At 39.1% G+C, this 17,698-nt stretch overlaps 2 protein-coding genes across 4 annotated transcripts in view; one reads left to right on the plus strand and one right to left on the minus strand.

Moving 5' to 3' along the window:
* The window catches only part of LOC131140366 (unconventional myosin-VI), a 48,218-nt gene extending 43,050 nt beyond the window's left edge, over window positions 1-5,168 (minus strand). For both annotated transcript variants that reach the window (XM_058090718.2, XM_058090717.2), the window contains exons 1-2: window positions 4,966-5,168; window positions 2,061-2,207 (exon numbers count right to left, since the gene is read on the minus strand). In XM_058090718.2, coding sequence (XP_057946701.1) covers window positions 2,061-2,177 — 117 coding nt within the window. In that variant the 5' untranslated portion in view covers window positions 2,178-2,207; window positions 4,966-5,168. The remainder of the gene's footprint in view (window positions 1-2,060; window positions 2,208-4,965) is intronic.
* Window positions 5,169-6,625: 1,457 nt separating this feature from the next.
* On the plus strand, window positions 6,626-9,387 carry colec11 (collectin sub-family member 11). 2 transcript variants are annotated; one of them, XM_078796000.1, is made up of 7 exons: window positions 6,626-6,776; window positions 7,116-7,270; window positions 7,334-7,405; window positions 7,773-7,844; window positions 8,475-8,528; window positions 8,605-8,700; window positions 8,824-9,387. In XM_078796000.1, exons 2-7 carry the CDS (start codon window positions 7,132-7,134, stop codon window positions 9,231-9,233), a joined length of 843 nt encoding a protein of 280 aa, XP_078652126.1. In that variant the 5' UTR covers window positions 6,626-6,776; window positions 7,116-7,131; the 3' UTR covers window positions 9,234-9,387. The 2 variants fall into 2 exon arrangements, with proteins under 2 accessions (XP_078652126.1, XP_057946702.2); XM_058090719.2 differs by having other exon boundaries at window positions 8,842-9,387.
* The last annotated feature ends 8,311 nt before the right edge of the window (window positions 9,388-17,698 follow it).

A 17,698-nucleotide genomic window follows, 5' to 3' on the forward strand; every position in this document is an offset into this window, starting at 1 on the left:
CTGCTACTGTGAAAAAACAGAGTGAAGCAAATTAATTCAAAGTTTGCCATCATTCCAGGAGGTTTAGCAAAATAACGCCAACCAATGGACATTGGTGGCCAAGGTGGCAACACTTTTATGGGGGCTCCTCTCCCCTTCTTTATGCACAGATGGAGGCGGGGCAAGAGCTCTGCTCCGGTGAGCATGATTGCTGTATAAAACATTTTCCTTTTTAATACGCATCCCTGTTGAGTACATGACATCATCCATGCTTTAGTTTCACAAACAAACTAGAAGCATAAACAGAATCTGCATTGTGTGCTCTTGACACTATCTTGCCTCAAATCGGACACAATAACAACTGCATGACAGATGTCGAAGCAATAAAATTGACAAAGAAGCGGCAGCCAGGGTGAGGGTTGTGTACTGAGCGGACCTGCTAATGAGCTCAGCACTGCAATAAAAACAAAAAAAAAACACTCAATGGGCCTTTCATTCCCCTCATTGAATGGCACAGAGTTAGGATAAACTGATGCTGAAGTTCATAGCCATTGGAATGCATTTCACTGTCATGCTCATTAGAGAAAAAATATGCTCAGTAATTAAGGAGCATTCAGTGGGAACCCATCCATCCGTTTTCTATTACACTTATCCTCACAAAGGTCACAGGGGTGAGAGGTGAGAGGAACACCCTGGACTGAACAGTAAATTGCAGGGCACACTCATTCACACTCACATTCATTCATTCATCTATGGACAATTTACAGTCACCAATTAACGTAACATGCATGTTTTTGGAATGTGGGAGGAAACTGGAGTACCCAGAGAAAACCCTCACGCAGGGGAGAACATGCAAACTCCACACAGAGATGCCCAATGGCGATTCAAACCCAAATCTTCCAGATCTCCTGACTTTGTGGCCAACATCCTCACCACTAGGTCACTGTGCAGTCCCTCAGTGGTGAAAGATTACAGCCATATAGATGGGAACACTTAAAACTGAATTATACTCCTGCTCCATGTGATGCCGGCTGGCTTTGCCCTCTCCAAACCCTCCGGTGTAACTCCGGTGTAAAAAAAAACGTTTGCAAATATGAACACCAATATAACACTGTAGCATCCGGATAGAGTCACACAAAGCCTCTTTTTAAATTTAACTGTCCACCTTAATGCCAACAGTAGGGCTCAGTTTCAACACAGTAGGCAGCTGATGTCCTACACACGTCTCACTCGCTGCACTTGTAATGACAACACTTTCACAATAACATTCACAGAGTGGTGTGTTCATGAACACCAGTGTTACAACACCAACAGGTAGTTTTATGTGAATGTCACCAGTCACCATTGTTTATCATTACAGCGGAAGCTCGCCAATCAAAGAGAAAAGGGAGCTGCGATTGCTAACTGTCAGAAGAACACTACCCCTAGTGTTTTGGTGCAGAATTGCACATCAGGGGTTCGCCACTGGTTGAAGTGCTGTAAAATGGATCAGTTTGCCCTCAAAGGGCTTTCGTAGTGACTTCGCTGTAGCATACTTCAGCTTTTAGAATAAAAAAAAACAAATGCTGCAACTGTATATGTTTGCTGTAAACATCAGAGACACACCAAGGTGTAACAGGTGGCCTTTATGTCCTAATGAGCAGCTCTTCTGTAGGCAACACTACCAATACACCTGCTGCCTCGGCCTTTATTTATTCATGCCTCTCAACATCGGCTCTCTCATGTTTCAGACATTACACACTGTTTTGTTGATGCCTTTCGCAGTTAGATCATAGAAAGAATTTGCAGTTTATATACCACTGACAAAAACTTAGGGATATGCACAGGATATTACTATATATGCACATAGCAGCAAGTTGCGCATTGAGTATTTAACATGTTGAATTCAAAATTTTGAGAAGATCAAATTAAGTTTAACTGTAAATTGTATACAATATTACATTTTAGGTTCATCCTGAAATCCCTAACTTCTTGTGAGTATTGTTTCTGTAAGTTATTTTACTTATTTTAATTAGTAAACATTTGAATGACTTCACAGTGACTTCTGTAAACACCTCACTGGTTTTTGTGCAATGACCCACCTTGCCCTTCTGGCCTAATGGTTCTATGGTGAGTGTGTCGGCTCCAATGTCGACGATGGTGCCCAGCTGGAACCCATCTGTGGGGTGGGGGGCCCACACTGGCTTCCCATCCTCCATGGTTTAGCCCCGGTCAGCACGGCTTTGCAACTGATCATAAAGAAAGCAAAAATAACATGATTACTCTGAATGTAGTTCTGTTTTGCTTCCCCTTTCATTCTCTGGTTTCATCATGGCTAATACTGTTAAATACTGACAAAAAAAAGGAAAATAAAATTCCAGCATCATCAGTGCAAATGATTTGAATATTAGATGATCCCGAATATGTATGTGTGCATGACACACATAGAAGTCTGACGTACAAGAAAAATTACATTTTGCCCCTACCTGACAGCAGCAGAACATAGTACGTAATACACACTTTGGCGGTACGGATGACACAAGAAGATGTAAGACATTTCTCTTGCAACCTAAAAGCACCAGTAGTTTCTTTAACATGACAAAAAACCTATTTGGCCGGTCTATAGGCAGCCTACAGCTTGAAAATTAGCGTGTCACATGTGCACCCTCTGTACATTTCTTGGTTGTTGTTTTTTTGCACAAAGACTGCAAGTCTGCAAGAACCCATACAAGCAGTTGTGACCTAGGCTTGAGTAACCATGAGAAAGGAATTTACGCTGGAGGTTGCATTGAGTTGAGCTCAGAATAGCACTAGAATAGTACACATAGTTAAAATCAGGTGTTTACAAAAGTCTCACAGCACCATCAGTGTGAAAGCATTAAGCTACATTAATGTCATTAACAGCTCTCTGAAGTTAATCCCAAAACAGCCACATCACTGGTTATAGCTGACGTGATGCTGGAGTATCCAATTAGGTTAGGGATTGGATTGTGGTCAAATGTCAGAGGCGATAGGAGCTGGAAAGTGCTGGAGTATCCTTCAAACTGAAGTTCATTGGGTTAGCTGACTCAGCAGGTTCAATCAACCAAGTAATAGGGAGTGTAAAGATAGTAACTTGCAGTCTACTGCACATACCTGTATTTGTTTTGCCTTTTCTTTAGAACATACCCTGAATGATAGTAGCTAGGTAACTGGAGTCTGCTCCAATAAAAATAAAATAAATTCTTGTGGGGTAAATTAGTAATATTTGTCCGATTACTAAAAAAACACACAAAAAATAACAGCATTTCCCCACTAAACCAATTTTCATACCACCCGAGTACATACATTATATGGTGTTGGATTTGCAATGCCGTTGATATGTTCAGGTCAGAATAAAGTTCTAAAAGTGTGTCAGACTCTGTGTGACTATGTGGCAATGCTATTGTGCTTCAATCTGCAGTCATAACAGAGAGCTGTGATTTGACATGATGCACATGCATAAAAAATGTAAACATAACTAATTAAGTAAATTAGTTACCATTATTACTACGCTATTTTAAACAGTCCAGATTAATAACACTAAAATACCGTGGACAATTACAGACGGTAACAGAAGTATCTAAAGAAAAAAGGCATATGTGGTATTTAAAAGTCCTTTTGTTTGTACAAATGTTTGTGTCAAGCTTAACTTGTTACAAATGGAAAATAAATAGCCCAGCTTAGCCATTTAATTGTCTTAATGCTTGGTTCCTATTAACAATGCATAACCGAGGTGGAAATGATTGTTCCCTAATTTAGAGTTTTGGTGATGTTTGCGTGAAAACAATGAAATATTTTCAGTATCAGAGCATAGAATACCTGTTTGCAACCTTCTAAAAATGTTTTTGAACTAACAACACTTTTTAATTTAGTTTTTTTTAATTAAGAGCCCTCTAGAAATTAAGTAACTCCCCATAGTAACTTTTACATATGTTCACACACTATTAGTTAATATATTTTTAAATAAACGTGATATAATGAAGCTGTAAATTTTGAACCACAAAGTGGTAAGGGTATATGATTGCTCCTGATTCAAAGTACTGAACCATGTTTTTTGTACTTAAAATACTAAAAGGAAACAACCACCAACTATTTTGTAGTCAAAATAGGTGTGTCCCAATGACATGCATCTTTAATTAGCTATATTAACTAGTTTTCTGGCGTTATAATGCACAGAAAAAGGAAAAAATGTGTTCATGTTTCACAGAAGGTTTGCAAATGCAAAATGAGGTTTAAGGAGGTGCATCATCCTGAATGTGCTTGTGGCATCGTCAGTGTTCTACACAAAACTGTTGCCAATCCTCATGAGTAATGTTGATTCTGGAGCCTAAATCCTATTAGTATCTGACCCTAATCCAGACAATGGAGGCGAGAGCCTTTGCGGGGGAAGTCTAAATCTGACCAATTTAAAAAGAAGACAGTGTTTATTTGCGGAAATGCAAATCAGTGGGCTATCACCGGCCCTTTTATACAGAGTGGGAACTGAAAGCATACCATCATAAGAATGGACACAGGAACAGTGCAACACACTCTCATGTTTCCTGCCTCTTTTTCCTGTTCCCTGCCAGGCAAAACCGCATGGAAAATGCATCAGATTTAACAGGGAGTTGCATAGCAGTTCAGAGGTGTGTATTCCTCAAAAAAGATGGCACTTTGTAATCAAAATGTATTATGGTGATACAAAAGTGATGATGGGAATGTAAAAGACAAATTATAAATAAAGTTATAGTCATATAATCCAAAGCTATCAAAAGCTTTCTCGGCACCCTGTTTCGACATCAGCACTCAAAATCTATAGCTGCACCCCTGCCTTGTTGTGACGTCATCTGGTTTCGAACTAGCAGTTTTTGGAAACATGGCAGATAACAACACATTCTATCCTTGGCTTGTAAGTAATGAAACTCCCTTTATTAATTTAATTAAGTTAACTATAAACAATAACAGAACAAACAAAATACATTCATTGAAGATACAAGTGTAGCCTACCTGTTGCTATAGATATCTGCCAAAATGGTAAAGAAGTTCGTTCGGGATACTTTCGCCGCTTATCCTTCAAATAATATAATTAAAGTTTTAAGTTCCCTCATTCGCATATGTGACAGCCGCAAACAGTTGTGGTGTTTCTGTCCGAGTCCACCAGGACGAGGGCTGACCTGACATCTCAATGGATGTCAAGACAGATCTTCTCGCACCGGTGAGCGTGGGTGACGTCACACAATGGCTGAAGCCCTGAAGGTGCGTTTAGGTGCAGCTCGAAATTTCTTATTTCAGGAAGTTACGTTTACGACAACAAAATATCATTTTTGAGGATATTATTTAAAATAAAACAAATTGGATGTTTTTGAATTTATAGCAGTTTATACAGTAGCACTTCATGTTTTTTATATATTCCCCAAAAATTCCACTCCACTTTTTAGCTAAACAATGCAAGAAGTATTTACACACATGCATTTCTTCATCATTTTTTTTACTAAAAAATTAGCGGTAGTGGTCCATCCACACTACATTTCTACATTTAAAAACACTATAACTGAATACATAGCCCATAAAAACATAAAACTCATAAAATAAGCTGGTCTGTATGTCATCCATTTTGCGAGGACAGAGCTTCTATTTCATTTTAGTTGAAATGTTTGTCCCGTACAGAGGCCAAAAAGGTCTAAAAGATATTCGACTTAGGACACATGTAAACACAATTGCAAAGAAAAGACTGCCTAAGGTGCCTTGAGAATCATGAATACTTTATAGGCAGGTAATGTAAAACTTTTTAAAGGATTTTTTTCAAGGTGACACCCAATCCACCTTTGAAAGCCACTGCTAGGTTTGTGTATCAAATTTGGAAATGTGATACTCTAGTTTTAGACTCGATCTCATTACTGCCACTGGTACAACAGCATGACAACAGCATCGACTTCACATTTTGGTTTGTATGCTATTTTAAAGTCCATAAAATATAATTACATCAGAATTGATGTCACAATATTTTGTGTGACAAATGTATGCAAATTGAAATGCCATAGTCAATAATATATTGATGGAAATATATTATCATGTATTATCATTATAATCAAAGAGTATTTCTGATATGTAGCACATCTAATCATATGATGCATGGTCTTTCAAGAGGTTTTGGTTTATTTCTAACTTGATCCACTTGCTTTACTTAGACAATACCTCCATCAAGTGGACAAACTCAGTGAGAGAGAACTACAATCTGTCCAAATAAGTGCAAGTAACTATTAAAATAAGTTAGCGCCAATGGATTTTGTCCATGTGCGAACATCATTGAAGAAATATGTTTGAGGTAGTAGTCAGTACAAATAGAGATGGTTCCTTTCCTTCAAGAAATCTTTCCCAAAATAATATATAATATCTTTAGCTCCTGTTTTGGCTAACAAATCCAGAAATAATATGCAATAGATCTATTGATGCATTGTACAAATGGGGCTATTCCCAGCTGCTGTTTTGGGTAACAAATCTATACTTACCACATTAAACTACAGCACATCCCAGTGTTATTTAAAACATTGCAAAATGTGCATTTCAGTCAGAAAAAAATGTGCATTTCTACTTGTGTATCTATCGGTCACCTCCCCTCAGACTCCCACTCTGACTCTTCTTCTACTTGTCAATCACTCAGCAACTTTCCCAGCCAATTATCTTCAAGGCCCCCACGCTATCTGTGTTTATGAATGTCCAAGCCCCAGCATTCTTTGGTGCTTGTGAAGGAAAGCGAGTTTCATTTCAAGCCGACCATTTTCTGCCAAGCTGCCCCTACCTTTTACTTCAAAATCCAGGTGAGCCATGCTGGATTTAAAATGCTCAATACCTGATGCTTGTGCATGAGTAGTTTTAACAATGATAAAAAGTAATATTATTTCTAGATATGTCATTGAGTCCTGATTTTTGTTAAGGAATGGCAGCTAATGTGTATTTGAGTATTTAGAGCACTGTTATTATTATTCATTCTGAAGCAAGTGAATATACATATACATAAATATTGCTGTTTTTGCAAAGACAGATCTACAGTGCTTGCATCAAATATATTGACAGTGTAGATTTATGAACATCAGCATGAATTCTTGAATAATATACAGTATATATATATATATTCTTAACCCCTTTCATCTGTACAGCAACAGTACCTGTAGAATGATGAAAGGACAGATGCAGAACATGCAATCGGTCCTCCTCATGTGTGTGCTGACTGTATTGACATTGCATACATCAGATGGACAGCACTTGACAGATGAGACCTGTACTGTTCAGATTCTTGTCCCAGGACTCAAAGGTATGATTTAAAAAAAAATTGTCACACAAACGAAACAAGATTTTATTTATTTATTTTTTTAAGGTGAACCAGGAGAGAAAGGACCAAAGGGGGCCCCGGGAAGACCGGGGAGAGTAGGCCCTCCAGGGGAAACTGGTATAATTCTATCTTTCTTGAAAATACACTGTGTACATTTTGTTGTGGCATGCATTATATGGTTACACAAAAATAACTAGGGTAAAGATCACATTTCTTGGGCCAATACTGTGTCGTCACTTCTGAGCTAATCAGCGCTGGCCTAGTGTTTATACTAGCCTGAGAGGTTGGATGAGAAATGACTTGTAGCATCCAAAGCAGTAGACATGTGTTTACTGAAGGCCTTAATGAGAAGTGGAGAGTGTGCAACCTCTTTACACACATTGATTCTGTGGTAGGTATATATTTTGTTGGACAAAATGTCTATTTCAGTTGCTTAATGGGCTACATATTGTGTCATAAGTACTTTATCACGCACACCTTTCAGGTCAACCTGGACTTCAAGGACAGAAAGGCATTATGGGACGTTATGGAAAGGTGGGCCCAAGTGGAATGAAAGGTAAGTGACTTGTGTTTTTTTTTGTAATATATGCTTAAAACACAAATCATTCAACCCATTTGATTATATTTCCAGCCTATAAATACACCTGCATTGTTTTTAGCAGCATTATGCTTTTTCCTTATTCAAAATGTATAGCGATGACCTATAATGACCCATAAATGTAGTTACAATGTTGTATTCTCGTGTTAAACGATGCCAAAGTTTCAGATAATGAGGTTTGCACATTTGGAAATGAGCCCTAAAAGAAGTTTGGGATGCCTCAAAATGCTCGTGGCGTGGTAAAACTGCCCTTTGTGATGTCACAGAGGGGTGAACTTCCTTATATGGGCATGGCTGTAAGTCAGCGAAGCTCTCTGCCCTCCCCCAAGCACTACTTCCCCACCCCTTCCCTAAGCTCTGCTCCTCTGTTTACTTGCTAGCACTGGCTCGTATGGGAGTTCCTGATTATTTTATTTTTTTTACCAGCTAAAGAAATGCGTTTTAATCTTAAACGCCATTTCACACTGGACTGTTTTGTGAACACGGGCCAGTATGCAACTGGACTAGCTGACAATATTTGAGAAGCACTGCCTAAGGCATTACAATTTGGAAGTTTCAGTCAACTTGGAATAACATTTTTTTCCCAAGGTCTAAAAGGAGACATGGGGGATCCTGGACCAAGAGGCCCAGATGGAGAGCCAGGTGACATATCTTATCTTAACTATCATATTCAGCTTATAACACACATGACTTTAATGATGACTACTGGGCTTGTTAGGCATCCCATGCGAGTGCTCACCTATAAGAAAGATGATTGGAGAAATGGACAACATTGTGGCCCAACTATCCTCTGAACTGAAATTCATCAAAAATGGTAAGAATTTATTTTCTTCTTATGTGTGTGTGTGTGTCCTACAAGCTTCCTTTCATGCTTCCCTCGTCACCCTCAAAGACCTGCAATGTGAATTTAATAGAAATCCAAGTGCTCATTTTCCAGCATTGCCCTCCCCTGCAGCTGTCGCTGGCATAAAGGAGACAGACAGTAAGGTCTATCTGTTGGTGAAGGAGGAGAAACGATACACCGATGCTGAGCTCTACTGCCAGGCGAGGGGAGGGCACCTGGCCATGCCCAAAGATGAGGGAGCCAACTCGGCTCTCGCGGGGTACATTACCGGGATGGGTCTGGACAGAGTCTACGTTGGCATTCATGACCTGGACGTGGAAGGGATTTTCATTTATGTGGACCGCTCTCCCATGTCCATTTTCAGCAAATGGGGAAAAGGGGAGCCCAGTAATGCTTACGATGATGAGGACTGTGTTGAGATGGTGGCCTCGGGCGACTGGACAGATGTAGCATGCCATGTTACAATGTATTTTGTTTGTGAATTTGACAAGGACACTGTCTGAGTTCAGATAATACTGGCTAAGATGGACTAGACCAGATTTGAAAAATAAGTATCACTTGATAATGAGAATCCCATTGTAAATGCCTGTATCATAAGCTTGTTATTAGACATAACAGACGTGAGAAGTTTGTCACAGGTCTGTGATCTATCTGTGGTTTTGTATGGTGGTGGGTGGGGGGGTGCATAATGCCATGATGCATAATTACAGACAGAATTAAAATTTACTAAAACGATGATAAAAAAAGCGGCAAATCTAACTGTGGCAGTCCAAATTTATTCATAAATAAATAGATGTATGGTATGGGAAACACTGCTATGTAAAAAAAAGGCGCTTTTAAATAAAATGTATTATTATTATAATATCTATTGCTTGTCATTTTATCATAAGAAAAATCCAGGGTGAAACTGTCACTATCAAAAAAAACTTTATTAACTGTACAACCAATGTTTCACATAACAGTTTAAGACATTATCAGCTGCTTGTATACAAATTGACAAGGAATTAAGTTCACTTACACACATACACAGTACACATATACAGTAGATGATTAATAAACAATACATATAATAGCAACTTTTCATCAATCCATGTTAATTTCAGACTTAATATGATGTACTGATGTACTTAAACCCTGCCCATTTCAGTTTAACAACACTTATGGTCCACGCCACTCCCCCTTTTTGAGAAAAATTACACCCATGTCCGGTTTATGCCCCACCCATTTTAAGTACAGATACAGATAATTTAGATGCATGAATGGATACTGATACAAATAGTGGTGTACTTGCTCATCCCAAGTTTATCTTGCTTAAAACAAGAGTTTGAAAGCTTTTTAGCAAATCAATTGAAAATGTCCTTTTCAAGCCTTGTATCTATTTAAATAAATAATCACTTAAAATGAAAATCAATCTGGATTATTGACATATTAAAACTATGCACAAAACAATCATAATAATATTTTCAATTTTAATGATACACAATTCTTTGGACGGGATCTGCAGAGTGACAAAAACAAAGCATATTGGATTAGGGTTCTGCCTTACAAACTGTTATCAGCTTGTGTGATTTACAATAATTAATAGTGACAAGTCATTGATGCAACTCTGGTTGCTGCTTCTGTTTTATTTATTTATTTATTATTTTTATTTTTAGGGTGGATCTCCCAGTTGAGATATTGTATTCTACTGACCCCTCTAAGAAAAAAATCATCTGAATATGCATGATGCAGTCCTAATAAAGCACAGCAGCAGTCCCTTAAGAAATGAATAATTAATGCTGAAGATGAATTATGCATTTAATTGACCAAGAACTGTCTGATACAAACTAATTAGGGGGCATTGTTTGTACAATCTCCTGTTACCTTTGTCGGAAATTCTATGCGCATCACTCGGATACCGTGGCTTGCAAAAGGAGATTAGTACAGTGTTTAACTGCTTTTTGTAGAATAGTCAAAAATGTTAAAAAGTGCGATGCATCACATCAACTCTTCAGCAACATTCCCTGTGCACTTCCTTTTTATGCTAGCATCCATCTAATGACATCAAAGTTAAGGTGAGTACAATATGGATTGTTTTAAGTTTCATGCAGAAGGTCAATAAAATGACAGCAACATATGGAACAGTTCTTTAATACTAAATTAGTTGTGAATTTTCTCACATTATTGTTAAATGTACAGCATTTAGAGCCATTTAGACATAAAATAACAACCCTATAGCCATCATTACACATGTATTACCCAGTATAGTCGAGAAAATAACAGGCATTTAATACATAAATAACACTTGTGCTTGTGTGTGTTGCTGTAAATTTGTTCTGGTGCTAGGTGAGCTGAGCGGGATGTAGAGGGAAGGGATGTCGGGGGCTCAGAGTTGAGTTTTAACTTGCCGTGGGTTATGGCAGCAATGCAGCTTGTGTTAGGGATTGTGATATATCGTGCCGGTTAAAACAATGTCATATTAGTATATGTTTATATATTGATTTGGTGCTGTATTTCTTTTGAGTGTTAAGTGCTGTGTGATGAGTGTAGCGTTGTTTGGAAGATGACACTGCGAGTCAAACTGTTGAGTAATGACCTCCTGCATTTTCCAGTGAGTTGTCTCTTCATAGCTAATGATTGGCACCTGCCAAATAAAGAGCTACCTGGTCCTTACGGACTCATGTGTGCCACATTATGCCATGGACACATATGGTTTATACAGAGTTGCAGCTTACATACCATAATTGAAGGTTAATACATACAAAAAGTGCCCCAATATATAGAAATACTCCTAGACGTCATCCTGATTAAGCAGTATCAAAATGCTTTGACTGTGTTATCACTTCACAAATGGAGGAGAGTTTGCTAACATTCCAGTGACACCATGCAAACATGTTGCGGCAACATCCCGCCAGTGTGATATGTGACACGCATGTCTAGTTTGCACCCCCAGCATTTTTCAATTAACATTTCCCACGTGTGCGGACATATTGTGGGGGTGCAATCGGTTATGAAACAGCACTATCATCCATCACTGTCAGCAGGAGGCACTGAGTTACCGTTGCGTTCCACTTTGATGGGTAATCCCCACAGACTGAGGCAGGTTGGCCCACTTGATCAAGTGAAGCGGGTGCCTTGTGCACAGATCATTTGCACGAAGAGGATGACTTCTCAGAGTGAGAAACTAAAAGAAATATTCATACCAGAACTGGGGACAATTCATATTGTGATTAAATAGACAGTGAAATGCATTGAGATGAGGATCCAATCACATATGGCGAAGATGAGAACATGCACATTCAGCAATTTGAGGCGCAGCTGAGGAAGCGATGTGTCTGACGTGTGATGGTTCTAACCATGAAAGATGACAACATTGTGGCACATGACATTTTTTTCACATGGAGAAAAATGAGCCATGTATCAGATGGCGCCTGTTTTGTTCACATGCATGGAACCTGCACAGTCTAGCACCTCAAAAGTGGTATGATTTGGAAGTCAACTCAAACTTTCTGAACCATGAAGTCAAACAGCCTCCTAATAGCTTTTTCTTTGGCTTTTGAGTGTTTTTGATACAATCACAGAAACGTAATAGTATTGAAAGTTACAGCCACAGAGCAAAGGGTTTGGTTCCTCAATTCAATATAAGCATAAATACTAAAATAATATATATCATTACACTTTAATAACTGTAGAAATACCGATAAAATGTTTATTTTAAAAAGTGTATAGTATTTGACACACTTAAAAGCCTTTAATTTAATCAAACATCAATGGTGCGACTTATAATCTGGTGCACTTATGTTTGCCCTGAGTTCCAAAATCTGTAAAAATGTTGGTGGTCGAGTGGTTAGCATGCAGGCCTGGCAGCTAGGAGACCCAAGTTCAATTCCACCCTAGGCCATCCATGTGAGTTTGCATGTTCTCCCCGTGCATGCGTGGGTATTGTTACTCCGGTTTCCTCCCACATTCCAAAAACATGCTAGGTTAATTGGCGATTCCAAATTGTCCATAGGTATGAATGTGAGTGTGAATGGTTGTTTGTCTATATGTGCCCTGTGATTGGCTGGTGACCAGTCCAGGGTGTACCCCGCCTCTCGCCCGAAGACAGCTGGGATAGGCTCCAGCGCCCTACCCTACCCTTGTGAGGACAAGCAGTAGAAAATGAATAAAGTTGTTGTGCTACATTAGTAAGCTCTCCGCTTGATTGGACCATTGTCCCTATTTCCCGCTGACACAGGGATGTAATACGTAAGCTGACAGCTAGAAACCAACCAGAAAACATTATGTGATACCTACAGTATGTATGCGTAACCTCCGCCAGACCTCCGGTAAGTATACTGCCTATATGCTGCAAAACAACATTGCTCCCATCAATCGGCTACTGTGACAAACCAAGTGAAGCAAATGAATTTGGAGCTTGCGATCATTCCAGGATGATTAATAAAAGATTTCCAACTGCTGGACATTGGTGTAATCAGGGCGTTCAAAGTGAAGTGGCGATGGATGAACGCCAGGTGAGTTATGTCACAATATGTGAATGGATTGTGGATACTAGTTATCTAGTTATCTGCTTTAGCTATGAGCTTTGGCGAAAGCCGGCATCATTGCTGAACAACCACCTGACAACGAGTCTGACTCTGGCAATGATGAGAGGGAATCTGGCATTTTTGATGGCGAAATTGCCCAGCTGTTCATTTCAGTTACAGAAGATTATGTCTTTGATGGATTTGTGGGAGAACATTAATAAAAAAGATAACTAAACTCACAGTTTTGGTTCCGTTGCCCTTTTTGTTTTTGTTGTGTAATACGGTGAGCCTTATGTGTGGGTTAAGTACAGAATTTACTCTACGCCAATCCAATGTGCTTAAGGTGCATAAAATACGGTCCTTGAGTGAAGAAGAAAAGTGTGATGAAAACCATAGAATCAGATTCTGAATTTATTATGACATAGAAAAGGAATCAATATGTATAGTACATTCTAAGTGCAAAGTCCCGCATCTCGACAATATTTAGGGATAATTCGCACTTTATAAGGAAAGCATTCAGTAACTGAAAACTCACTATATTATAATGTAATGGAAATTATATTTGTATTCAATAATAGCATATTTATTATTATAGTATTGAATAATATTTAGGGCGGCACGGCGGTCGGGTGGTTAGCGCGCAGACCTCACAGCTAGGAGACTAGAGTTCAATTCCACCCTCGGCCATCTCTGTGTGGAGTTTGCATGTTCTCCCCGTGCATGCGTGGGTTTTCTCCGGTTTCCTCCCGCATTCCAAAAACATGCTAGGTTAATTGGTGACTCCAAATTGTCCATAGGTATGAATGTGAGTGTGAATGGTTGTTTGTCTATATGTGCCCTGTGATTGGCTGGCGACCAGTCCAGGGTGTACCACGCCTCTCACCCGAAGACAGCTGGGATAGGCTCCAGCACCCCCGCGACCCTCGTGAGGATAAGCGGTAGAAAATGAATGAATGAATGAATAATATTTAGTCAGTTTTGTAATAATAATATTATAGATAAAAAATATATATTGATATTGATATTGATATTAATACATTATCATAATACTTTATAATACTTTATAATTCATAATACTTTAATGAAGTACTACACTTTTTAGAAAAACTAAGTGTCCTAAAGAGTTTTTTTTTTCTTTAATAATACAGATCATGACAAACAAATGTAAATAAAAGTTGCTATTTCCTGCATGACCACCAAGTGGAGACATAGACAGTGTTATGTCAGTGTTGGGCCTCCACCAGGCTTGTCTGAGCATGAGTCATCCACCAGACATGATGGTGCCACATTTGAATCCTCCTCTCCTCTTCATCTGATCTCCTATGATCTGATCGCTTAACAAGACCCTTTGAGAAGGCTAAAAGATCCGACCAGCGCCGTCTCAGTCTGTCACCTGTTAAGACGTACTGATTTCACGTACATTTAACAGGGTCGTCCCTGTCATTAATTTCGGTTTGACCTCACAAAGCAATGGCCGTCTGGTTTGCAAAACCCATAAAAAGATGCTTTAAACGTGCCCATGGAGGTTGTATAAAATGTAACCTTGCCTGCGGTGTGTGTGTGTGGAGGGGGGGGACTGCGCTGGAATTGGACATCTGCTGCTGAGCCTTCACTGACTACTCTGTGCAATAATGACATCATCCTGCACACTGTGTTCCTGTTGAGCTTCCATGCTGAGTTAGCTGTTCCCTTCACGTTTAAATTAAGGATGTTTTGATCAAGCGTTTTTGCTCCAGCGGTTATCTTTTATCTAAAAGAAGAAGTACACTGCTGAGCTAAACCATTGTGATAAAGCAGGTGCATCGCTCACTGCTGCAGTTACAGCAGAAAAGTCCACTCTTCAGTTTAAAACTGAAATCAAGTCTAATCCCTCAGTGTGGTCTTTGGCAGAGATTCGGCCTGCCATCCGGTCATTAAGAGGATTGGGGTTTATTAATAACAGCGGATAAGTTCATGATATGTTATTACTAAACAGTGAAAAGTGGCGGCTTCAACACTTTGCTGATTAAAAAGAGGTACACTTGAAGTTGAATGATGATGCACCATAAGTTGCAGAGCAGGTTGTTAGAATGAAGATTGGCTCACCAAATCATTCTTCATAATCACGCAGCAGTTCTTATTTGTTTCTAGGACAGGAAGAAAATGCAGACTAGGAGTTGCAAAGGATAAATAGAATAAATACTGAAAAAAACAACACTGATTAATGATGATTAATAATGTTGTGTCTTTGGATCAAAGATGGTGGTTTCATGTGATTACTGGGTTGGTTTAATTGTGTGAATAAGTTCATAGCTGGTAAATAAATGAGTTAAAATGTATGTAAAAATGTTTTTAAAGCTATGGGTAAAAAGTTAAAGTGAGTCATTTTCTTTAAAAAAACAATATTCAGTGGCCTGTGATAGCAGGGATAGGCTCCAGCATGCCAGCGACCCTCGTGAGGATAAGCGGTATTGAAAATGGATGGATGTTTCAGTGGCAGCAAGAGTGAGTGCTCTTCTCGCCATTAGATAATCATTCACGTTTGTCTTAAACTCTAGATGAAGCGGAATGTCGGAAAAGATATCTGAAAAAGCTCATCAACACGCTGTATTGGCTGTAAAACATTTTGGGTTTGTGAGTATGTTTAGTATGTGTACACATCACTTAAAATAATTAATCTTAAATGTTCCTGAATTATTTCCTTCAATATGTTTGTAAACATGTTGGTGTGCTGTTAGCTGTTGGTAATGTATCACTTGTGTTTTGGTAGCTACTAGTGTTTAGCATATACAGGGCGGATTTATTTACCATTAGGAAAATGCCCCGAGATTTCCAGAGGCCCCCAAACGTCTCATAAAATCTCCCTTATTGATTTTTTCCCTTTTATTTAATGCATATGCATTGTTTTAGCCTTAATTCACATGTTAAAACTGCTAGAATAACCCAAGGAATCGTTTCACACCTATATTTGTTTGACAAATTGAGTCGATTTTTTTGCCTTCTGAGTCACTAGCTCCCCTGCTACTGAATCAAAAACATGGAAAAAAATAAAATTAAAAACAAAAATTCTCTGTGCTCTCATTCCAATCCATTGGGTTTTGCTCCCTTAGCCTTCAATGCTTTATTGCCTGAGTTTCCATTTATTTTCTATACCACTTATCTTCACTTGGGTCGTGTGGGTATGCTGGAGTCTATCCCAGCTGACTACAGGGGGAGAGGCGGGGTACACTCTGGACTGATTGCCAGCCAATCGCAGCGCACATAGAGAATAACAAACATTCACACTCACATTCATACCTATGGTCAATTTAGAGTGGCCAATTAACCTAGCATGTTTTTGGAATGTGGGAGGAAACCGGAGTACCTGAGAAAATGTGGAGTACATGCAAACACCACACAGAGATGCCAAAGTGGAGATTTGAACGTGTGTGGCCAACATGCTAACCACTCTACCACCATGCGAACATAAACAATATATGGGCATAAGGATATCAATATGAACAACACAACAGGAAACACAAATATTTGTGAAACTAAAAAAAGAAGAACTAAATAATACCAATTTCATCAGTATTGATCTAATACTTTATATTGATACTATCATTAGCTCGACGCTCCCAACCTTAACAGCAGCAGCAGTAGTAGTAGAACCCTATGGGAAAGTACACCTCCTGCTGCTGCCAGTGTGTTTACTCCCCGGGGAGTACGGGGGCCAAGGAGGGGCTCCCGCTGATACCGCAGCTTGCATGCAAGTTGGAAGCTGGTGGGTCCACTAGTTCTGGACCTCTGTTGCCCCCCTCAGGATATCATATCACAGTGTCCTCTTGTTGACTCCTCTTGTGTGACGCTTGAGAGGACCAGAGATTACTCAGTCCTTTCCTACAGCACTTTTTCTCACTCATGCTCGGAGGGCGCTTCCTGATACACACCGCCCGACTCTCCCACGGGATACTGTACAGTAGATGTGGATGACCTCAGCTTTTCCACTGCTTGTGTTTCCAATGTGTACAGCACTGTCACAATCATACTGTTCTGTGGTGCCGGTTAAACTTTGATTTGGTCGACTTTTAAAACAAAATAGACCACTGAGTTCTTGTCCAACACACGGAATATAGAAGATGGAAGGTAATCCTTTAATGCTGTCTGTAATTTGGTTGACTCAGATACTGTATGTTCGTATAATTAACTTTGAGGTATTTGTAGTCATATGCAACAAATAGTACTATTTTTGAGGCATGTGACTTTTTTACATGAAGAGTAATCCCTTGTTTATTGCAGTTAATTGATCAAATAGATTCCTTTTTTCATAGGTAGACCATAGAAAACCTGTTTATGACAGTTTTTAGCATTAGTAGATCCCTCTAGACATGAAATAACACCCTTATGATGCCCTTTAGTCTCATATTACCCCATATAGTAAACATAATAGGAGTAAATAAGCCATTTAAGTTATAAATAAGACTGTTCCGGTACTAGAGGAGCTG

This window comes from Doryrhamphus excisus, linkage group LG14 (assembly GCF_037039965.1).
Source record: "Doryrhamphus excisus strain RoL-2023G ecotype Guam linkage group LG14, RoL_Dexc_Guam_v1.1, whole genome shotgun sequence".
NCBI classification, from domain to species: domain Eukaryota; kingdom Metazoa; phylum Chordata; class Actinopteri; order Syngnathiformes; family Syngnathidae; genus Doryrhamphus; species Doryrhamphus excisus.